At 38.7% G+C, this 24,081-nt stretch overlaps 2 protein-coding genes and 1 non-coding gene across 5 annotated transcripts; all 3 read right to left on the minus strand.

The window, feature by feature from the left end:
* Window positions 1-15,514: 15,514 nt before the first annotated feature.
* On the minus strand, window positions 15,515-20,571 carry ppp1r15b (protein phosphatase 1, regulatory subunit 15B). 3 transcript variants are annotated; one of them, XM_046037963.1, is made up of 3 exons: window positions 20,131-20,571; window positions 17,521-18,857; window positions 15,515-16,479 (listed from the first exon to the last, which is right to left on the minus strand). In XM_046037963.1, the coding sequence occupies exons 1-3, from the start codon at window positions 20,291-20,293 to the stop codon at window positions 16,270-16,272; spliced, it is 1,710 nt and encodes a 569-aa protein (XP_045893919.1). In that variant the 5' UTR covers window positions 20,294-20,571; the 3' UTR covers window positions 15,515-16,269. The 3 variants fall into 3 exon arrangements, with proteins under 3 accessions (XP_045893919.1, XP_045893920.1, XP_045893921.1); XM_046037964.1 differs by lacking the exon at window positions 20,131-20,571 and adding an exon at window positions 19,107-19,178; XM_046037965.1 differs by lacking the exon at window positions 20,131-20,571 and adding an exon at window positions 19,102-19,170.
* A 448-nt stretch (window positions 20,572-21,019) lies between these two features.
* rps13 (ribosomal protein S13) lies at window positions 21,020-23,914 on the minus strand (the record flags this gene model as incomplete). The annotated part of the gene is given in 5 exon segments (XM_046037834.1): window positions 21,020-21,091; window positions 21,684-21,784; window positions 22,281-22,450; window positions 23,699-23,777; window positions 23,866-23,914. Coding segments are annotated over 5 exon segments (433 nt in total), but the record flags the coding sequence as incomplete, so codon positions are not given.
* On the minus strand, window positions 21,324-21,454 carry LOC123962561. Its single transcript, XR_006822993.1, has one exon. It is a non-coding gene; the product is annotated as a small nucleolar RNA SNORA19 (small nucleolar RNA).
* Window positions 23,915-24,081: the final 167 nt, after the last annotated feature.

Here is a 24,081-nt window from a genome sequence, read left to right on the forward strand (position 1 = left end):
GCAGTTGTTGAATTGTCTGTGAAGGTTCTCACTCATCCAGGTCATAGTTATCCAAAGAAGGTTAAAGTCAAGGGCAACTGGACTTGGTTGAAGATACGTTTCGTCTCTCATCCGAGAGACTTCTTCAGTTCTGAGGAACTGAATTCAGTCGAGTTCCTTGACAGATCTGCTCCATTGAAACCCCAGTAAATATTTATTCATGATTCATTTATCATTGGAAACTCACAACTCCATATTATGTGATTAATTCTACTTGCCTGTAGACAAATATGCCATCTTTGCATGTTCTGTTGGCGTGCTGTACACTGACTATGGGGAATTAATTGGAAATGTACCAATTTAACACTGTCTCCCCAGTAGTGTCCCTATAATTAGTTCCAAATCAAATAATTATTTCCAGGAAGCTTCCTGGAAAATTAACAGCAAATTACAGACCTGCAAAATAAAGCATTACCAAAACACACAGGTACTGCACTTTCTATCCTTTAACACATACCTCAATACGAATATGTCTAAGCCAGTAAATCAAATGATAATATCGGCCTGCTGGTATGTCAGTCAGGCTCAAATGTTTACATGCAGCAAACATGCTACAGTTGGTTTTCCCCAGTGGCTCATTAAGGTAAAGAAGAGCCTCAACTGATGGACACACTTTGTTTGTCTTTGTTTGTGAGTAGCTCGTCCGTAACTCTGAGCTCATTGGAATTTAATTTTCCAAAGTGACTCCATGTCCAGGAGACATGTAGTGGCATGCTTATGACAACATCCTGACACATTTTCCATGCAGCCCTGTTATTTTGAAGTCTACACTTCCACAAAAACAGTCTACCTGAGTCGTTAAGTTCACAGTCGGCAGGAATTTCTTCGCCAAAAACAGTCATTTCCAAAAGGGTGTAACACAGAATATGTTGATATTCATCTTGCTGTTCTTCATTTATGACTCCCTGGAGCTTTTAATAGAAAGATACACAAGTATGCATTTTTGCCATCCATTTTCTAACACTGAAGAATGTTGAACTTTGCAACTTTGCTTGTTATGTAATGATTTGTAATTTCTCAGTTTCATCTAAACTCCCGTTTCCTGCAGGCAGGGCTGCCAGATTTCCCAACAACCTTGTCTTCAGGCTTAAATTGAGCATTTACCCAAAATACTCTGACTTTACCAGAAGTGAGCATATTTTTCACATCTGGTGACTTTTGTATGCATGTGTTTGAGTTCCTTTCCCCCCTTGTTTGGTTTCAGTTGGCAGCACTTAGTTTGGAGGAACCTCAACGTCAACAAAAGAAAGTCCTGACAAGGCAGAGGGAGCTTAAGGGCAGGTAGAGGTCGGCACACACAGCCTCACCACTGAAAGCCCAGGAGATTTTCCTACTATTTGTAGTGTATTTGTGTGAAAAGATAAAGTGCTCACATAGTAGAAAGAACAATGAAGACTTTTCCAGCCAACTTATGATAACACTGACTAACACACATCAGTAAATCAAAGCTAATATTACTGAAATGAGTCTGATGTTCAGGTGCCTGATGTCCTAATGCTGAACTTACACACATGCTGCAGGTTTGCAAACCAAAACACTTAAACTTAAACTCACGCACAAAAATGTGTAATTTTTATATTTAGAAGCACACACTGTGATCTAAATTTAAGGAGTAACTCAGACTGAAAAGCTGTTGCCCTCCCTGGTTGAAGGTTTCAAGCCACTTTAACCTCTGACCACCCCCAGCATCACAGCTGGAGTACACCTGAGGCCTGCACTACAAAGCAGGACTTAAGGTTAGTAATGTAACGTCAGGTTTAACTCTTAGTTTTTAGAGTTACTACGGTGGTTTACTTCACCTTAGGTCACCCAAGACAAGATTTTCAGGCGGTGTTAATTTACTCTTTAAACACCAACATTTTTACACATGACCTGAACATGCTATGACTCTAATTTGATAGACAGGTATTAAAATGTTGTGTATTTCCTATAAATAGTTATTCTTTTAAATTCTTTTAAATTATTTCTATTGATAGTGTGAAAAACAACACAAAAGATCTAAATATATGCGGTCAGAAAATACTAGATTGGGCTTTGAAGCATAACTAAAAGACAAAAAAGGCATTAACTGCTGCATTAATTGATCTTTCCTGTGGTCCCTTGGGGGCAATGGAAACAAGCTGTAAACATGTACATGTTATCACTATATAGAGTTATTAAGTTACAGCGAACAAGTTAGAAAATAGTTGACAATTTACACATCCAGCAGACACAGAGCAGAGTTATCACCCCATTAGAGTCTTGTTTGTGTCCACCTAAGTCAAAAACTTTACTTTAAGATCTGTTAAGCGCCCTGAGAGAAATATCTGGCTGTTTAGCTGCTGCTCCGTTGCTAGATGTGTCTGCTGCTCGGTGCTGGACATGTAGCATACAGTGGGTTAATCAGATTTTTTCTGAAACAAGCTGCCGTGCACCAAAATAATAAAATTGTGGACTGGAAAACCAAAAAATGAGCTGAAAGACGTTAAAATGCTGAGGAGAACTGCAGAGTTGGGTAATAAATCTCAGTGGGTTCGTCACTGTAAGCGACATCTTCCACATAGACATACTAATTTCATCCATTGTTAATGTAAAATGTTAATTAGTGCAGCTTTAAAGTATGTGTGAGTCTAAATGCAGGAGCATGAGTATGCACACTGTTGATAAATCAAACAGAATTTGGATTATCCCTCTCTCTTGTTCTTTCCTTCTTCAGTATAAGAGTGCACAGACATTCACAAAAAAATTTATCTCCCATTGATTGCCACACTCACTTCCCCTTTGACTTCATTTCCTGGATTAGGGCTACCTCAGTTATGTTGAACACTCTTTGTCATTTGATGTATTTTATTGTAATGTTTTTTATCATGTTGACATTTTTCTTTTACTGTCCAGACATTTCAGTTATGTTTGTCCTTGTCTTCTTGTGTTCTGTCAGTGAAAATTCTTGTTACTGTACTCCAAACAATGCCAGAAACAACAGTTTGATTCCTATGGGTTCTGGCTAAGGCAAGCATTTGTGCTCCCACTTGGATGAAAATGTATAACATGAAATAAGTAGTCTCATTCAGCACTGTGTGTGTGTGTGGAGCTGCTGAAAGATCCAAGAGAGAACAAAGTGAAAGCAAAAACACACAAACAAAAACAAGGAACAGGATTCAGGAGCAGGACTTAACCAACCTCACTTGAAGAAACATGGGCAAATGTTATTGTATAAACCATTTTGTAAAACGCTTGTTTTTACTATAATAAGTTGTAAAACTAAGCTCTTTTTGGTGCTTTAACCTACAGGGGCTCATTTTGACAGACGTTAGCAAGAGTACAGATATCAGTAAAGATACAGGAATTTCAGCATGTCGATGAGTTAAAACAAATGGTTTCATTTGATAAAAGGAACTGAGGGTAGCATTTTTTAATTTCATACCCAATTATTTGATGTCAATGCAAAAAAGAAAATTACAGAAGCTTAAGTTTACCAGCTCAGCGTGTTTTTTATGCTTCATACCAACAAGGACACACAGAAGCCCCTGATACCAAGCTCAGCCAATGTCACTTTAATGTTCAGTGTCAATTGCAGCACCACCTTCAGGCCAATAAAGTAGAAGCTTTTTGACAATTTTGACATTTCAACTTGAAACTTATGCCACGTCCTTGCTGAATAGTTGAAGAGTAAACAAGGATGTTTCCTCAAATAATTCATATACCCTAGACAGGTATGAAATATGTTTACTGGTCAAGTGCATGAAAACTCTAATGCATGCTGGATTTAACAGAAGGCAGGCTGGTGGGAAATGTTGTCTGACTTTAGCTGGTGCTGCAAAACATCACCATGTCACATGACATGGTATCTCGCGCAAGATCAGGCATCAAGAGAGTCTGGCTATGGAGTCAGCGAAAGTCAGCCGTCAAGTCAGTCATCTCAAACACACCAAACAAGTTCTTTAGGTCACGCAGGTTTAATGAATTGAACAGATCCCCCTTATAGAAAATATGTAGCCTACTAAACGTGAATGTGTGAGTTAGTTAAGAAGCCAGATAATAATAATAATAACCCATAAACAAAAGAAAAGGTTCCACTAGACAGAACACTCAGTCTGGACATAGTTTAGATTTAACATTTCAAATAGTCCCTTCCTATTGGCAGATAAGCATCCAAACCCATGACAGAATTACATTTGGGTAAATCAGGTTAATCTGCAAGATCTTAGTCAGTGGGGTGGGAATGTTGTCTTGTAATTTGCCTGTGATTTAGATCAGTCTATTTGATCTTGGGAGTGTTAATGTCATGGCTTAATTTTTCAACTGATATGTTTCATTTTTTTGTTGAATATTGTTATTTATGTAGCATTTTTATGTTTCCAGGCCACAAAGCAATAACACTAGAATACTACGAAGGGTGTTGTACTGTAAGATTTTTAGTTGGAGAAGTTGGAGTTGAAGCGTATTATTGCATGACTTTACACCTGCACTTTTTATTAAGTCAACAAAAGATCTAGTTTAATCTACTTCTGATTCATATGACCACCAGATGTTTGTTATCAACCACATACTGTTATTTATCACACCAACGCCACCCATCTGACAAACCAAGCAGCACAAAACAATAATTATTTGACATTATTATTTTTTTGTGTTCTAGATCAGCTGTATCCTGAACAATGTTACTGTTGGAAGCAGGCTGTCATGCTTTTTATCATTTCTGGCAAGGTAGCTAAAATGAGTTAATGTGTTAAAGACAGTGAAGCAAATATCAACACCCAATTCTTGCCAATTTACCACAGAGGGAGGCAATGATTACGTTATAAATCTTTAATTTGTTGGCGTACCATATTACGTAGAACTATTTCATCATGGTGAAGGAATTCTGAGGTAATTCACTGCTAATCCAACATGTGTTTATTTAACAATACCACAAAGCATGTTTTGGCTTCAAGCGTTATGCAAACAGGGAGAGGTAAATATGAGACAAATGTGCACAGAGACAATATCATTCTTTATCTGGAAGTCTCTCCCTCCCTCTCTCTTGTTGTAACCAAGGCTTTCAGGGATTCACTAAGCAGTTTGAGGGTCTTTGCCCTCGTCCATATTGCGTCAACATCCGTTGGCAGGGCAGCAAAAACCTCAGCGGCAAAGGAATTCAGAGAAACGCTCACACACTGTACGCTAGATATGCACACACACAGCTCAGCCCCACACATTTTTGGCACTGTTCGCCCCATTGTGTCTTATGTAAATGTGGGGTGAATAATGCATGGCTCGGCTCCATACGGGAGCTTGTGACTTGTGTAACAGTCTACAGGCCTGAAGGAGCTTCGCCATTCCTGCTCAGGCTTCGTAATTCAGATTCAGAGCCTAACCTTTCAATTCCAACAACAATCAGAGAAACAAAAGTGCTCCTATTTAAGTGAAGACTTTCTGTTTATTGGAAATGGTGAGCCCAATCTCTACAGTCACTTTTAGCTAATTAAAATTTAGATATGGTGCGATATATTAATCTTGATATCAAGTGGGAATGTTAAGAGTTCAGTACATAGATGGAGGTAGGTAGGTATAAAACTAGATGTGGCCCTTCTGGTTCTAAAGGGCAGGGAGCTACTGTGTATCAGCGTCCCGAGGGCATTAGATTGTAGTAGGTCTTGAGGGTGTGTTTGTTGTCTTCAGTCTTTTATGTACACATAAAGATAAATAAGTACAGAGCAGAATATCAAAGCAGAGTGTTCATTCTTGACCTTGAAACCCCAAATGGAATATTATAAAGTCACGGTTCACTTAGAGGAGACCAGAGATGGTTGTAACATTTTAGATTTTTCTGTCTGTCTCTTGGAGCTCTTTTAAGCCACTGCGTTCAAAATGTGATACCAACGACTTACGGTGTAGCTGTTATCTCTGCAACACAGAAAGAAGATCTATTGTTTAGTCTCAAACGACAAGGAGTGAAATTTTACAATACACCTCCATAGTCTAGGTTAGTTGTAACACACGCTGGGGTGAAATGTAATAAGGAGTATGAGAAGAACATTTTATACAGAACTGAAGAAGTCCTTTGGATGAGGGACGAAACATCTTCCAGTATCTTCAACCAAGTCCAGTTGCCCTTGACTTTAACCTTCGTTGGATTTTATTGAAAGCTTTTTAGTCAACACTTGAATTATTTTTTAACATACTTGGTGTATGTGTGTGTTGGGCAGGTTGATCCAAGTATCTTAGTTACTGTCAGTCATTGTAGTAGTGACAAATTAGTGAACATAATAATATGTAACAAAATGTGCTAATGTCCACAAACTGAATATTAGTGCTTGTTTGTCTTGCATTGTCACAGTGGTGACAAACGTATCGCACTCCTGGAGTGCAGGCCTCATAGGCCCACAGATAAGCCTATAGATCTGACACTAACATTTGAACATAATAATAAAACAATTAACATTAGGCTACTCCATGTGTTAGACACATACTGAAAATCCAAGATAACTTATAACTAAACATTTTCTTGGGGTAGGTTGTAACATTGTCATTGTTGTTACAACTAACCCAGAGTTTTAATGTTACAACAAACCCAAACTCCGGTAGCCATGAACTAGCTTACCTTACAGCTTGCAGCTAAAACATTAGCACTAATAACTTGTATGAAAGATATCTACATAGACACACAATAAATGTGATTTGTTTGATGAGTTTTACTACAAAGCAGCCAATGCTAGTTGCATGCAATTCTCGGCACAACACCTGTCCTTTCTGCAATTTTGTTGCCACGCAACCCAAATTTATGTATTTTGATTATGTCATGACACCTGATCAACTTCCACTCGCTGAAGAAGGCCATGGCATGTGGTCAAAAGCTTGTAAGTGAGCCTTGAGTTTAAAGTTTTCTATCACAAACATCAGTGTTTCAGTTTTCTATATCCAGCAGTATTAAATGTACAGAAAATGTTTCCCAAATTATGTAATTTTAAGTTTATTTTCTCTTAACTTTTATTTAAATCTAAATTTCTATAGCAAGAGACTCTCAAATATGTCTCAACAAAGACATCTGAGACATTTTCCACATAACACTGTCTCCCTCTGGTGGAATTCAGAGGTCATCTTCCAGTTTGCAAAGAAACAGTACTGATAGTATCCTGATTTTTTCTTCTAAATATCTTGTAAAATTGAATGAAATCTAAACAATGTATGGCCAGGCAAAGAATAAACAATGACCAAAAAAATCTTCTTGTAATTTCCAACATTTTTTGTTGCATCACATTTCAGTCCAGCTGATCACCTTTGCAATAAATCAGGAAATAAATCAAACATTTCTGGTCATGGAAGTGCTAAGAGTACCAACTGAATTTTGGAAGTGCAAGAAAAAGTGCAATGTGATTTACTGCAGTGGACAGCACAAAAAGTCTACACAATCAAGTGCAAGTGTTTATGGTCAGTTTTGTCAACTGTCCCGTGTTTGACAACGTAATTGACACTGATGCCATAATGTTAACTATTCTCATATTGTTTACCCTGCAAAACTCCCAGGTTGCCGAGTCACAGAAAACAAATTTAGATTTATAATGTCTTTGGGCTGGGAGGAAATCAGAACAAGATTTCTTTTGTATACTATTGTGGATTGTGAATTAAAAACTGTCTATCCAGAGATCTTAGCTGTGACAACAGTTTACTTTCTTACTTTGTTAGAAGTTAGCTCCTAGAGAAACTGTTAACAATGCGATCCATGAATTATCATCAATAACTGTTGTTACAGCTGATAACCTCTGGATAATTAGGACTTCAGACAAAAAGGGTTTATTGTGTGTATTGGGGTTCACTTTGTCCTTAATGTTGACCCATTTTTTGTATTTCAGTTTATAAAATCTTGTTTTTAGTTCACAATCCAAGCACTTATCAAAACAGAGTACAAAGTGCTTCACAATAAATCACACATAAAATACAAAGAATAACCACACAAGATACAGGATGGTAAAATACTGAATGAAAGAACAAGGATTCCAGTAGAGTATATAAAATATGTTCTACAGGACATAAGGAAAGATAAATCAAGGAAAAAGGTTAAAATGATAAAATGCAACAATAGTAAAATGACTAGCAGCTCAGATAAAATCAGGATATGCTTTCTGTTAAAAATACGTTTTTAAGAGAAATTTAAAAGAAGAGGCAGACCCTACCAGCTTAATTTCCTCAGGCAAGTCATTCCAGAGTCTCAGGGCCCAGATAGCAAAGGGGTCATATGATGAAATTTCTAGTCCTTTAAATCTTAATTTAAAGGACAAGAAATTTCACATTTCCAAGTCCTAGTTAAGAGAGGAGTAGCTGAGTTCTGTACAATCTGTACCCTATTCAGGGTTTTTTGATTAAGGCAAGTGAAAAGGCTGTTGCAATAGTAAATGTTTGAGGAGATAAAAGCATCTAAACCGTGTCTGTAAGATTCAAGATAGGCTGTATTTTTGCAATATTTCTAAGGTGGTAAAAGCTGGACTGGACAAGCATAGAAACATGATCAGGCCTCACAAGTTGTCAGTAGAGGGCAGAATTTCACTGGAGATATGTGGCTAACGGTCAGACATGAATTTTTCTTTCACATTTATGGTGAGTTTTAATGATGGTGGTTGAACACATAGGCTATTGTAAGGTAATGAGTCCACCAAGTGAAGTCTGAGGACAGATGTGTGGTAGACTTTGACCTTTCCATTTGCTTGTAGTGTTCCTTTCTCCTTACAGTAATCAGGGTTGTGGGAGTAACGGATTATATGTAACAGCGTTAATCAGGATACAAAACTAAAGTAACTGTAGTACGTTACAGTACAGAAAATAAACACGTAATCAGATTGCAAGTACATTTTGTAAAAATTAGGATTACACATAGGGATTACTTTAAGCACAAAGTTTCCATTAAACGGAAAGCGGACTGCTATTTGCTATTGACGTGTTTTACTAGTTACACACAGCTAGTGAGGGATCTGTCTGTTGATCGGTGTGTGGCCAGTAGTTGAATGTGGCCACGCCCCCACCCCGTTATGCAGTCAGTCAGATCAGCTGACTGAGTGAACACACGGCAGCCGGACGCGATGACAGACTCTGAGTCTGAGACCGAGGAAGGCCAGTCTGACCACTGACCACTGGGACAGTACGAAGGTGTTTTTCTTGCCATAATTCCCCGCCGGGTCCCCCCGCCCCTGGCCTGAAAACCTCCAGTGCTTGAGTAAAGGTGTAAACCTAAACGCACACTCCGCTGCTCTGAGTTCACATTACGGGCAGAGTAACCTGGTGACCAGTAACGTTAGCTGCAGGCTAACTGAGCTAATTAATGGCAGCTAGTTAGCAGCAGTTAAAGCAATGTGTCCATCAGAAAACTGACAGAGTTGAGGCAGAGGAGCAGGGGCACGTCAGAGAGAAAACCACATCATATTTTCATTCAAATATGACCCAGTTTCAGCAAAATCAGTGTATAAAGTTGTGCTTTCGTACAGTGATCAGTGGTGCTCCGGTTCTAGACATTTTCAGCAGCGTCATAAAAACATAGACAGCTTTTTAGTGGGCACTAAATTAATTCAGGCCCCCCAGTGCAGAATGATGATGAACATTTTAAACGTTTTCCAGGAAATGACACTCTAAAATATCAAGGTTACCTACAAAACAAAATTTTTTGGCATTGATGTGCCAGATCCTGCCATATGACATAGGCCTGGTCCAAGGCAGATATAAAAACATTTAGGCCTAAACATCGAATTTGATTTCATGGGTATGAGATATTTTATAATTGTATGTTTCTCTAAAAATGCACTGAGCAGACAACTTTGATACTCTTTTGTCTTTAAATTTGCGTATTTGGTATTGAAGTAATCCAAAAGTAACTACACGTTTTCAGGTTACATTACTTTTATTTTCTGGTACTTGGATTACATTACCGACTACATTTTTTAACAAGTAATTAGTAATTGTACTGTACTGTAATGCAGGAGTAATAATGATCCAAAAATATCATCTATTAAAACATTGACAGGGACCTTTTTTATGCAAGTGCTTCTACTTTTGATACTTTACAAACATTTTGCTGGTAATACTTATACTGGCACCTCACAGTAAAACTTCACACTTAGTAAAGTATTTGAATTCTTCTTTCACCACTGATGAGTGCAGCTCATGGAAACTTTCCATGCTGCAGCTCATGCAGCATGGAAAGCCCCACTGACAATGGAAAGCCTATAATGCTACCAGCCTGAGGGAAGTACGCCATCCTAGAAGAACTTTGTTTATTCACACTGACTGACAGACTGATGGGAACATAGCAGTGATGTCACATTGAAAACCATTTTTAGTTGATGATCATACATTCCTCTTTTGACTGAGAAATCTCATCACGAGTGTGTGTTTGATGAAACCCAACTAGATGAACTCCTGAATGCACCACAAACTGTCTTTCTTAGTTCCTGAAAAGAAAGAAGGTTTTTGCTGTTTTAATGCCCTGTCATCCATTCTCAGATTATCAGGAAGTTCAGAAACTTCAATATACCGTAATGCTTTGCGATTATAAGCTCAGTTCCTCAATAAGACGGTCACTGCTGTTGGTCAGTCAGACGCTGGTCCATCAGCCGGATCAGAGCGGGGAATCCCCAAAAGCAGCTTAGAGGATTGGATTACAGTGTAATTGTTCTGTTTTAATCCGCTGAACTAAGATGATTTTCCTGTTTACACAATTTTTGGGGGCCTTCTTAAAACGTGTTTTTCCCCCTTTTCAGTACAGAAAACTAGGCATACACAGAGTAGAGTTTGTGCCATTGAAGCTGATTGAATTTTATTGTCATATAATATCCAACACACAAGAAGATCTATGGCTGCTGAAGCTATTGCACAAATTGTAAAATTAATTTTGATTTATATGTATGGATTTCCTCTTGTAGAAGAAATAGCTATCTACTTTTCTACCGACTCACTTCTCTGGAGCTGCTTCTACCTTTTTTCTCTATAATCTAAGGTCTGAATTTAAGGTACAAATGTACACAAAATGACTCAAGACCTTTTCTTTAGGCCTTGCTGTTGTAAGTTTTACCACATGAGGGCAGCAGTGTTACACAGTTGCTCAGTGGCTGGACAGTTTTCTGGACAGATGAAACTGCAGGTTCAAATATGGTCCTCTGGGTATGGAAGGAAGCTCCAAATACGTCACATATACTGTTACAAAAAACAGAGGTGTTTAAATGAAGTTTGGGGACTGCACTAATCTCAAAGACAACAACAACTCGCCTGTTTCCATTTTCGAGAGTGACTGCAGTCCTAACAAAGGCAGCTAATCGGTCTAGGCCTGGTCTATATGTTTTTAAATCATCTGTTATATCACTATTGATATAAATTTCAATAAAGCTTGAAACAAATATCAGTTTTTGATACCACTTGTAATGAAGGGTTTAAGGCAGTTATTGTTTGACCTATTAGCTGTTCACATTTTAGACCGTGACTCCTTTTACTGTTTTAACCAGAATATAACAATTCTGACTAAAAACAGAATTATTGCACTCTGTGTGGCCTTTTTCTTGGTGTCATCCCTGAGTAACCATAGTGTGTGTGTTGTGTCACGTACCAGAGTTACGGACAAAAAATTTCAATAAAGCTTGAAACAAATATCCGCTTTTGATACCACTTGTAATGAAGGGTTTAAGGCAGTTATTGTTTGACCTATTAGCTGTTCACATTTTAGACCGTGACTCTTTTTACTGTTTTAACCAGAATATAACAATTCTGACTAAAAACAGAATTATTGCACTCTGTGTGGCCTTTTTCTTGGTGTCATCCCTGAGTAACCATTGTGTGTGTGTTGTGTCACGTACCAGAGTTACGGACAAAAAATTTCAATAAAGCTTGAAACAAATATCAGCTTTTGATACCACTTGTAATGAAGGGTTTAAGGCAGTTATTGTTTGACCTATTAGCTGTTCACATTTTAGACCGTGACTCCTTTTACTGTTTTAACCAGAATATAACAATTCTGACTAAAAACAGAATTATTGCACTCTGTGTGGCCTTTTTCTTGGTGTCATCCCTGAGTAACCATTGTGTGTGTGTTGTGTCACGTACATAGACTGTATATAAAAAGGTCACGTACCAGAGTAGAGGCGTGTCCCCCAGTGGCTCAAATGAAACACTACACCCACTCAAATTCACCACTGATAAAAAAACACTGAGCAGCAACTACTCTGTGTTTAGTCTGTCTGGGTGTTGGTCAGACACTCTAATCTACAGGAGCACATGTTGGAATAGATAAGTGTTTGTCACTTGCTAGTCATATGGTCTACATCATAATGAGTGGTATGGGTTGCATGTATAGGAGCACACTGTAATAATGTTCAGCATGATGATGATAGTGATTCTTAAAATTGTTTTTTTTTATTCTCTTAAAGTGAAAGCAAATCATTCCTTGTTTTGCTGAGAGCATCTGGGGCTACTACAAGGCCCCACAAGGGACATTTAAGTCCACTTTGTTAATCACTGAGCCAGACCATGTGAATCTAAGTGAAAGCATTGGTCCCCTGTGAATGTCTAAATGCATAAATAAGCATGGGATAGAATTTGATGTACTTCATGAAGGGAAAGTTTGCATGTTAAATATACGTATGCATGTTTAAATCATTTTTAAATCATTAGATATTGTATAAAATGCATTATGTATGATTAAGGGCTTATTTCTGGTATTTTGTGTATAGAGGAAGATTAGCTTTGTTTCCATTTGCATTTCATGCAGTCTGTCCGTGTGAGTTGGTGCAGACACAATAGCTGCTGGTAGGTTGCATCATCAGCTAATTGTGACCCAGGAGATACCCTTCACTGGCAGGCGAGTGAGAGGGGCAACCACATGTGGGTATGTGTGCGCGCGCCTGAAAACCCACTGTCTCTGCAGCTACTGCTGCTGCAATCACCTGCAATCCTTTCAACGCCTCGCCACTCCTGCTGGTTGCCTGGAGACGGGGTCGTCTAGGCCACAGAGCTAATGATACTGGGAGAGGATGAGGAGGAGGAAGATGGAGACAAAGATACAAAGAGAGGAGTGGTATCAAAAAGGAGAAGGGGAGGGGGAGAGTAGGAGCGATAATTGAGGAGAAGGTGGCGTGCTCGTCCTTTAACTGGGACTCACATTATGTTCATTCGCTTCTGATTTGTGTCCTTTTGAAGTGCCCTTAAGGAGGACTCTGAACCTTCGGCTGCTCACTCACTGTGAGCCAGCTCTGGATAAAAGCACCATGTGGTGCTTTCACTAACAGCAAAATCAGAAACAGGGATTGCAGACAGAGGGAGATCAGACAGACAAATACAACCACCCATCGTCCCGTCCTCACACACCAAAGAAAAACAAATATTAGAGTTTGTTTTTCACTTCTCAGCTCACAGCTAATGTCACCAGGTCAGGTTACTAGCTTATACTCCTGTAAAAAGCTAGTAAAAATCAAAGTCATGTATCTAATGTATCCATAAAGCCAAAAATCGCTCCTTCTATCCAAAGACTCTTGGTTCAAATGAGGGAAAACTACCCCCCCCCCCCAATTTTTTTATTTATTATGTTTATCTTTTAAACAATAAACATAATACATTTTTGTGTTTCTTTTAAATTCTGGATATTTCCTTTTTTGTCATGGCTTGATTTTTATTTTCTGGACTGGGCTATATTGATTGGTTCAACAACATTGGATGTAGGTATTCTCAGTTTACTTTAAATAAAACCAGTTTACCATTGCAAGGTTTTTTAAAGCTCGAGGGGTTCCACATACACCCTCCATATTGCTGTGGAATTTATAAAATGCTTCTGGTAATTAAAATTAAAACATAACCAAACTGAACTCTTTTCACATATTTTTAAAAAATGAAAGGGTCTTTCAGATTTTTTGGCTCAATTTCGAACCACTAACCTAAACAAAAGAAGCTTAATTTTTCGGTGTGCAAGACCAGCAGGAGATCGATAACATTCACAACATGTGGGAGGGAGGGGCGATAGGACAACATCAGCAAAAGACCCACTGCTGGGTTGATGCAGCAACACTGTCAGCTATTGCTCACCTTTGCACCATCTCTCTGTGTATGTGTGCAGGAGGAGCATCGGAGACTTGCTAATTGATTTCAGTCCTCTGGAAAGTCATTTCATCATACTTGGTGTTTTTAACCCTTGTCTTACGACAGCCTTACAGCAGTCTGTCTGCAGGAGACTCACAGCCCAACAGGGAAATCATAAGCTCCTGAGTGTGTGTGTGTGTGTGTGTGTGTGTGTGTGTGTGTGTGTGTGTGTGTGTGTGTGTGTGGACAGGGAAAGAGAGAAAGAGAGCACATGAGATGTAAACGATGAAGGTGCCCTAAAAATGAGGCAAGGATGGGTTAGGATGGATGAATAAAGCAATAACACATGTACAGAGAATAATTTTAATGATTTCTACTCACTGCAGACATGAAAACTGCAAAAGAAACAGTACACAGCTATGTATTTTTGTAGGTATAACACTTCTAGACATTCAGGTTCAAACTGGGCTAAATATTGTTGAAACCCTAGAAAATATAACTGTTGTTTGAACAGCACCAACTACATGACTACATTTCAGGGTCCTAACTACAGGCGGAGCCACTGACATGCTGTTGAAATAGTGTCAATCCAAAATTAGCCAGGTTTTAAATTTGGCATCTTGCTAAATCACCAAATCAATGCTTACTTGTAAGGTATGGGACAGTGTGCTAAAAATACTAAAAAAGCCAACCAGGTTATGCAGTCTCACCTCAGGCAGAAGTCACACACAGGTGTGTTGGAAACCTCCCACTGACAGAACACACTGGGTGTGTCCAAACTGAATGAAAGCTTAAACCTTCTGTTTGAACATAGTGAGGCTGAGCGTGCTCCATTGTGTTGTGTTGCTTGTATTATGTTTCTTCAGATCACCTGACAGGCAACACTGTTCTGCATGTTTCTGCTGTTTTGGGAACTGAAGCCAGACTGTGGTTGTGACGCACATATAAAAGAAAATACATAAAATCACAATTCTTATGTTTATGTATGTTTTTATTTCACATTTGTTTTGTCAATATAAACATCTGTTTCCCATGCCGATAAAGCCCCATTGAATTAAAAAATAACTTTCTGCAACATTTGATTTTCTAAAAACATTTGAATTTATTTTATCTCACTATTTCTTCACTTTGTAAGGACATTTCCCAAGAATGTCCCCACAAATGGCTGACACAGCTGATACGTGCAGTTTTGCATGTACTTTCTATTTAAAAAAAAAAACAACCACTGAGAAAGCTGACCTCGGGTGTGTTGTTTACATATTTCTGGGACATTGTGTACTGTCTCCACTTCACTGTCACATCAGGAAACGGCAGATGGACAAGTAATTTACGTACACAAGCATGACTAGTTTAGGTTATTAAACATTCTGTCTGTATGTTAGGCTTTTTCTTTTAGTTAAGTAGAATGAGTTACAACTCCTGTGTCTCACCTGTCTTTGAGCCACAAGGCCCAAACAGCCAAAACTGAGAACAATGACAGTGTAACAAATTTTATTGACTTGACAAAGCACCAAATGGCAAATTTGCTACAGAAGATTTTTTGTCATATTTTCGGCTACATGATTTTACCTTGAGAAGCTGAGTAAGTCACATAGCACAAAGTGTTTTAATCTTTCTAGTCAATATAATAATAGACATCCATCTGCACGCTCAGTGCTAAAAGGCAGCTAAGATGTGACTTCAAATAGGAAAACACAAGACAAAACTTAAATATCAAAAACTAAAATATTTAACAATAACACAAGAATTGCACCATAAATGAATATTACCCATCATGCTTAAACTAATCTTTTCAACACTTTGTACTGTAAAGCAAAAGCTTTCTTATGATATCATCATCATCATCTACTTTTAACTTCTAGATTCACCACTGTAGTTTTTTCACACATATAAAAACACATAAAACAGTACAAAAAAAGGGTAAAAATCAAATGACAAGCTCCATAGGGCATAAATAAGTTACATTACTAGGTCAGTATATAAGGCATACAAAAACAACATTCCACACGTTGATGCTGAGGTTAATATGAGAAAGTGTCAGTCAGTGCAACAGTCACACAATGTATAAAACCTTTTGAGGTACAAGGTTGTTCAACTTGACACCGAACATTAAAGTTGGCCTAACATCAAATTTCTAATTGGCCTAAATCAAAATCACTGTTGCATTGCAACCAATCACAAGTTCTCATCCAAAAAGGAAATAAAACATTCAGTGTTCAAGACTTTTATTTACTTCAAGGCACCATCCAGATACGCCCGGATCCTTTCTCTGTGGGGCTGAGTGAAGCAGTGGCCAATGGCCTGCTCTGTGTCCTGAATCCGCCTCCGGAAGCGGTCCCGGTCTCGCGCCATTTCTTCCCAGTGTCCTTTACGAGACGCCTGTCGAGCAAACAGCCAGGTCCGCATGACGTGGACTTGGACAAGAGGAGAAAATCGCACCTGAAAGCCAAAAGAAAGGAATTGAATATATTGTGTTCAAACGATACTGATGGTCATTTGATGTTTATGTGCTTCTTTTAGGGGAATATCCTGCTACTGATGCAAGTTAATGGATATCTAAACTTCAAATACAAGTCACTAAATAGATACCCTATACACTTTAAATACCAATACAAATAAAAAATAAAAATACCCATTAAAGACCATGTATTTTCCCCAACAGGGAGTTTTTAGGCAGGCGTGTAATCACAATATGACTCACTTATTTTTCTACCTGACGCATTATTTTTTGAGTCTGATGTAACAGGGCATTAATTCACGAGGTATTCAAAATTACTTTGCAATTCCATTGCAACTACATTTAATTCATGAGTAAGTCAAACTCCCTGCTGACTCATGGGAGTCACATGACTGGCTTAGTCATGACAACCAGTGGCGTTGCTAACCGACAACAAACAACAACTCATCCGATCACACTGTGCAGTAAAGTTTGTGTCAGCTGAGGCAAGAAATAACATTTATCTTAGATATTCTGTCTCTCAAGAAGGTGCAACAATCAGCAGAAGACACTGCCTTGATATTAAAAGTGTTAACTTAAAATAAGGGATCACATGCTCTCTGTATCTACTTAAACCAAATGAAAATGAGCTGGGAAAAGTATCATCTAACTAAAGGCAACTGTATTTTTTTGTTTCTTCCGCTATGGTCTTATAACTATTATTATGTTATTGTGCTTTTGTCTTTTAACCTGGTCTTTGCTGGGTTTAACTGTACTTTGATCATCTGTTGTTTTTAAATGTGCTTTTTAAAAATTTGGATTGGACTTGGCTCATATTACTTTTAAAGTATTTAGTCTACAGTGGAATAAAGAGGAATAGTTGGTGGCATATTTAACCTTTTGTCTTGATGTATCAAAGCCCATATCAATAATCTGTAGTATTTACAGAGTAGACTATATGTATTTCAAACCCCACATGGGGTTTTAATGCTTCATCTAATCCTGTCTGGCAGTTTAACCATAATATATTATTAGACAATGACCTTTTTTTGGGTGGTGCTGGTCTTGCTCTTCTTCGTCTCCTCTGGCAGTGGCTGAGGTGTTTGTGCAAGTCTTTTCCAGGGAACCAGTGTTTTGTCTGGATGGGAGTGATGCTTTAACTGCCTCTCTGGCAGAAGGGGCTTGGTGGCTCTGGATTTTCGGGGTGTTTTTGACTCTTTTTCACATTTCTTGCCCTTCGCGGGTAGATTATTTGTGTGGTGAACATCAAGGATATCGGGACCTTTTCCAGACTGGATTGTTGTTGTTGGGGGGCTCTGGAGGCAGGCCTGAAAGTTGAGAGGGTGGTACGGGTCGTCCTTCAGGCTGAGAGATTTCCACAGCTGCTCTTCTTCATCCTCAGACGAAGGCGGAAAGCTATTCTCCTTCTCATCAGTGTCTGTGTCTGACTTGGAGGAGGGGGCAGGAAGTGAGGGCTGTTGTTTAGAGACTGTAGTGGTGGTTTGAGGCAACGTGCTGCTGACTGTGCACGCAGTGAAGCACATGGGATTGTAGGGGTCAGGACTGCTGAAGAACTCTAAGAGCCTCTCGCTCTCCTCCTTGTCAATGTCGGGGCTCGAACCGTCTGAACTGGCCCAACTGCTCCAACTGCTCTCGCTGTCAGAGCGATTAACCCAGATATTCAGGCCTGGAGGCCCCAACATCTCGTCGCTGACCTTGCTCACTGACATGAGGTCAGTATCACTGCAGTCCTTCGCTTCACTTTTATTTTTCCCCATGTTTGCGTTTGTTGAAATGCAAGCAGAGAAAAAGAAGGGGTTGTATGGATCACTAGATTTTGACAGAGACTCCCAAAGCGCCTTACTTTCCTCGCTGTCAAATTCAACTACGTTCTGATCTTCCTCGCTACTCCAGTGAGAGCTTCTCTCCTCTTCTGAAGTGTCCTGTTTGAAAACTTTTTCCTTTGAAATATCCTGTTTGCAGGCGTCATTTGAACTAGAGCTTTCGCTGCTTGATACAAAGATGTTCCAGTCACCAGGGAAGCCCATTTTCCAGCTGGATTGGTGTCCCAGAAAGATGCCGTCTTCTTTGCCCGATGTTCTGGACACAAAATCATCCACTAGTCCGCAGCACAGGTCGTCAGCACGCAGTGTGGACAGCAGGGCCTCGGCGGTGGATTTCCCAGCGAACGGGTCGCCGACTTCAGCACAGAAGTTAGAGAGGGGATTCGAACCGCCAACCATCACTCCGTTTTCTCCGTCAAACAACGAGGTGAACAGGAAGGATTCAGTTGGGTTGGAAGCTGTGCTCATGTGCTGGATGTGCTGACCTGTCTCGTCTGTGATTCTCACATGAACCTCAAACCTGAACATCTGGAAAACTGGAAAAGTAGGAGAAAAGTGTGGGAACGAGTTGAATTATACGTAATTATGATCTATTCCAGGTCATCGTGACATGAAAAAACAATATTAAAAAAACAACACAATGCGTTTGCTTCTCTGTTTGCTGCTTATTTTAAATAGGCGAAAAGCTGTCTTTTGATTAATTACGACTCATCATAAGGCTGGGTGATATGGAAAGAAAGCTAATTGCAATCAGAAGTTCACTTTGATATAAATACATACAATACCCATAAACTGATGATCATCACGTTGGCATTTGAAATCAGAAATACCTTTGGCATCTCATTTTTAGTAAATCCAAAAGTGTACTTTAATACATATTAACATGACATCATACTTGCTTTGACCTGTTAATTCTTACATTAGAATTGGTCACTATATATATATATATATATATATATATATAAAACCTAACAATTCTACAATATATAAATACACAATAGAATACCACAGGGACTTCACAGGGTATATACTACTGTCATAGCAAATCAAGTATCAAACAATAACTAGATTAGGACGTACACAAGATGAAAAATGCTCTTCCTAGCCTTATGTCTCTGAAAATAGATAAATTGGCACATCGAACAGCTACTTTGACCTTTAACGATATTATTCAGAGTGTTATAATAGAGTTGTAGTTGTGAATTTGTGGTATGTCGTTAAAGACACTAATAAAAAAAGTACAGCGACTCAACAGTCTCTGTAACCAAGGGCGTCACTTTGTGTTGAAAAGTGGTGGGGACATAGGGGCTCAGATTAGGGATGTGAAGAGACACTTTGCTCGCCAGACATCACCATACGCGATATTAGGTTCACGAGAACGTGACGAAAAGATCCTTAAATAGTGTTTTAAAGATATCCTCAATGCTGAGATATAGGCAGTACGGAAAACTTGGCCAAAAAGAAACAGTGTCAAGAAGTTGTTAAATGTCATTTTTGGGTCATTTTATAACCAGTAGCTTGTTGTTGTTGATTTTTTAAGCTTAAGTTCCTTTTTTGAACAATGCACATTGTTTCTAACGTCATTTGTGATTTAACTGCAAGCTATATTTCAGAAGTTTTTTTTTAAAACAAATTATGCTTTAAAGAAGTGGTGGGGACAAAATCAGCCATTTCAAAAAGTGGTGGGGACATGTCCCCATTGACACATATGTCTGTAACGTTAACCGTAAACAAGTCACAACGGCTAACGTTAAAAAGCAAATAAACAAAACCAGACCAGCAAAGTAACACGTTTTACTTTATTCTTACCTGACACGAAAGTGTAGTATATGACTTGAACCAGCAACCGAAGCTGTTCCCACAGTACGGTGAGCATCTGTTTAGTCCAAGGCAGAAGCGCCATCCCGCCGTTACCGAACCTCTCCATCGCCGTCCGTTCAGAACCCTTCTCGGGACCAACAACCGTAGCCATTTTTCCCTCCTCTCCTCGGATTGTGTTGGTAATATTAAGAAAATCCCTCACGTATTCTGGTATTCCTCGTCGAAAACCAACAGATTTCGCGTATTTGTCAGTGACAGATATGCGTCGATGTGCTGTCGCTTCATTTTCCGGCAAGTTTGTGCCATTTTTTGATCTCCTTCGTCAAACGTTCTCAGGTATTTTCTCCATGTTTCTCTGTCTTGTGTTGTTGTCTTCGTTGTAGTACAGATGAGTGTCTCGGAATTGCAACAGTCCCTTATACGAAACAACCTTAACATGAAGCGGCACTCTGATTGGACACAGCGGCTGTCAACCATCAAACCTCCCGCCCCTCACGTAACAAACCCCGCCCTCCAATTACGTAACTTCTGACGCATGGAAAGTGCCCGTAATTTCCTCAACTACTAGGAAAGCCCTTTTTATAGCCTCACGTTCATTACGTGAAAAATAAGGGTCAAAAACCGAAATTAGGATGATAAAGAAACGGTAGGAAGTTCTCAGAATCAAAATTAAAATGTAATTTAAAGTCTGGCGTTTCATTTTCATTGTCCCACAATTATTTATTTTCTTAAAGTTTATATTCCCATATACAGGCGATGTCCAAGCTATCATTAAGCCAAGACTAATGGGTTTACCAAATTAAAAAAACCAAACTACATTATATAATTTAAACACAAGACCTGTAAAACACTTAGTAATCAAGACAACACAACAAAATCCAATTTAAATCGTTTTATTAATCCAAAAAGTGTAGTTTATGCCACCAGAGCAGAAGCTGTAGAGGACTCACTGTAAACAGAAAGAGAAACACATTATGAGAACTCAAAATTAACACCACAGTATTCTAGGACTGACTTGTGGCTAGGAAAATAAATATCACCTGAATGAAAATGAACAGTTTCTACTATTATAAATCACTGTAACCAACAATCTATATATGTTGCTCTGAGTATATTGACCCAAAATATTTAGTCCAATGACTAAAATGTAAAATAACAGTGGAAAACAAAAAGTATAATTTCTTTGTGTGAAGGGGACTGGCAGAGGTGGCACCAAGTAGCCAATCTGCTAATTTACCTCCAGCTTTTTTCTAGCACAACAGAAATATCACAACTCTCAATAAATGGAAGAGCAGGACAATGATTTGTGCATCTATTCTTGCATATAGGCCCACATGGAACAGGTTGTAACAACTCAATGACACGATCGGGTTTAACTTTGTCAACATTTTTCCTTTTAAAAAAAAAAAAAAGGTTTTAAAGTGTTGACAAAATTACCTTTAAACAGACAAGAACGACTAGCATTTGGCTGGCGGCCAATATTCTTTTTCCAACCTAAATATAACAAATAAAAAACGATTCCCAAAGCAGAAAATACGTACTACTTCCAGTTGGGGGCCAGTACTCTCTTGGTCTTGTAGTAACGGGCCAGCCTGTGGATCCTGCTCTCAATGAGAATCAGGCGGAACTTGGCATCCTTGTCCTGCAAGAACAGTAATAAAATGTTATGGAAATGGAGGTCTAACAAAATTTTAATTACTGAATATGTGCATCCACCCATGTAAACCCCAATTATTACCTATGCCACCATCATCTAGCTTCGTTAGCATCTCATTCCTTGAACATTTATTTTAATACTAAAAGACAAAAGCTAAATTTAAAAGAATGGATTTCCACTGAAACTCAGCAAGATTTTACAGTCTAGTCAATTTAAATAAATTCAAAACAGCCTGTTTGCAAAACATTTGGTGGCACTTGCACATTACATGTCTTTGTAACCTACTCACTCAGAGGTGCATAAAGGTAGACATTCAGATCAAAACAACTCACAGTACACAGTGTTGCATTGACAATAAAATCTCACTTTCAAAACCTTCAGGTAACAGCAGGAAGCTACATCAGATGCCGCTCTAGAACTGGTTTAACATGACCACCATTAATGGTCTCAATATTTGACCCAGGGCCTAGTCTTGTTATACCTTTCTGTTCCTCTCCAGATGCTTCCTGACTGCCACAGCCTTCTTGATGAGGTGATAGAGATCCTCGGGCAGGTCAGGGGCCAGACCCTTGGACTTCAGGATCCTCAGGATCTTGTTGCCAGTGACGAAACGTACCTGGGCCACACCATGGGAGTCCCTCAGAATCACACCTACAAAAGGTGACAAACAGGCTTGAAACTAGGACACTCTATGTTGCTCGTAAACAGTTTGCTTTATGAATCTGTCAGCCTTTATGACAAAATAAAAGTTCAACAAATGTCAGAGGCAGTAGCTATACTTGGAGCATCATCTACTGTCTCCATCTTAACTAACCCAACTGATTTCTGACAAGCCACATTTGCTAACATAATGTTAAAGATATGACAATGATATCAAGACGGTGCCATGCTAAAAAGAGTTTCTTTAAAACAGATACAAAAAGCCATGAGCATGGGATCAGATCAAACTTTTTTTTTTTAAAGACACCAAGTTCTTCAAAACATACTTCATGAATGAGTTTCTGTATATTTATCAAAAAGCTTATGTCTTAGGCCCAATAACTAATACATCTCAGTACACAGATAGGACCGTTTTGTTGAGTTTCTGATGGGAGGGCCTTTTGATTCTAGTTGGGCCTGTAGTGCTGGCCACAGTGCTTGTAGCTCTACCACATCCAATTTTAAATAAAGAGGGAATGAAAATAATTACAGGGAAGATCTACACACACACAGACACCCCTTACTCAGTTTGTTTCTTAGAGATTCCCAACGTTACTCCTTGATAAGTTGCAATAGTATAAAATAACACTAAAAAGTTCTGCCTAAAATAATGTTACAAGGTAGGTTTATTTGTCACATTACAACAGGTTGTAAAGTGAAATTAAGTTTTTAACTCCCTTCTCTGTAGCAGACAATATACAGTAATAGAAAAGCAATCAAAAATGGTAGACACATGTTAATAGTAAATAAAGATGTTGCTAGGCAGCCCATGTTTAATGCAAAACACCCATTGTTTTCTATTCATTTGGTGGACAGATTTCTGACCAGACAGTGTTATGTCTAAACAGCACTGCTAAATTGGGTTTTAACACTAAAGCTAGCTAGTAAAATACTTCTACAAAACTGCTCAAGTGTTTAAACAGTCAAATTTCTGGTTAATTTGTTTACAAGAAAACCATTATACCGTAATTTTTTTTACCAATGTATGAAGAAAAAAAAAAAAAAATCATAATCAGCCAATGCTACACAAACTAAATATTTTATACAGCCATATGTACTGCTGGAGACGACTGCATCCTGTACAGTTGGCGTCCACGATAGGCGTGCTTTAAGTTGTTATATTTACTATTCTGCTTAAGCAAAAACAACACAATACTTAAGTTAATTTCTAGACCCAGAGTATCTCATAAAACAACTTACCAATCTGAGAGGGGGTCAGACCCTTTTTGGCCAGCTTGAAGATCTGCTCTTTGACATCATCAGATGTGAGCTTCAGCCACTGCAAGTAATGTTTAAATGATTACCAACTCGGTACATAAAGTAGTTAAGCGACTGTCACTGTGCGAGACACATTTCTGTATACTCACAGTGGGAACACTGCGCCTGTAAGGCAGAGCTGACTGGGACAAGCCCTTTCTGTAAAAGAGAAAGAAGATATGCGACTAATTAGACTTTTAGTTGGACAGAAATGTGAAAGCAAACACTACATGAAAGCAACTAATTTCTAGCACGTGCAAATCTTGACATTAACGTTGACTGAGGGTTGATGGGCCGGCTAACGCTAGCTTCATGCTCGTATTAGC

The sequence above is a fragment of the Micropterus dolomieu genome, linkage group LG22 (assembly GCF_021292245.1).
Source record: "Micropterus dolomieu isolate WLL.071019.BEF.003 ecotype Adirondacks linkage group LG22, ASM2129224v1, whole genome shotgun sequence".
Taxonomy (NCBI): domain Eukaryota; kingdom Metazoa; phylum Chordata; class Actinopteri; order Centrarchiformes; family Centrarchidae; genus Micropterus; species Micropterus dolomieu.

Bases quoted from the DNA above. Each gene is read 5' to 3' on its own strand.
- ppp1r15b (XM_046037963.1), bottom strand. From the start codon at position 20,293: ATGGCTACGGTTGTTGGTCCCGAGAAGGGTTCTGAACGGACGGCGATG. The intron at 18,858-20,130 runs GTAAGAATAAAG...CTACTTTTCCAG, and splicing joins ATACTACACTTTCGTGTCAG to TTTTCCAGATGTTCAGGTTT. The intron at 16,480-17,520 runs GTCATTGTCTAA...TTTGGCTTTCAG, and splicing joins CCAGCACCACCCAAAAAAAG to GTGCGATTTTCTCCTCTTGT.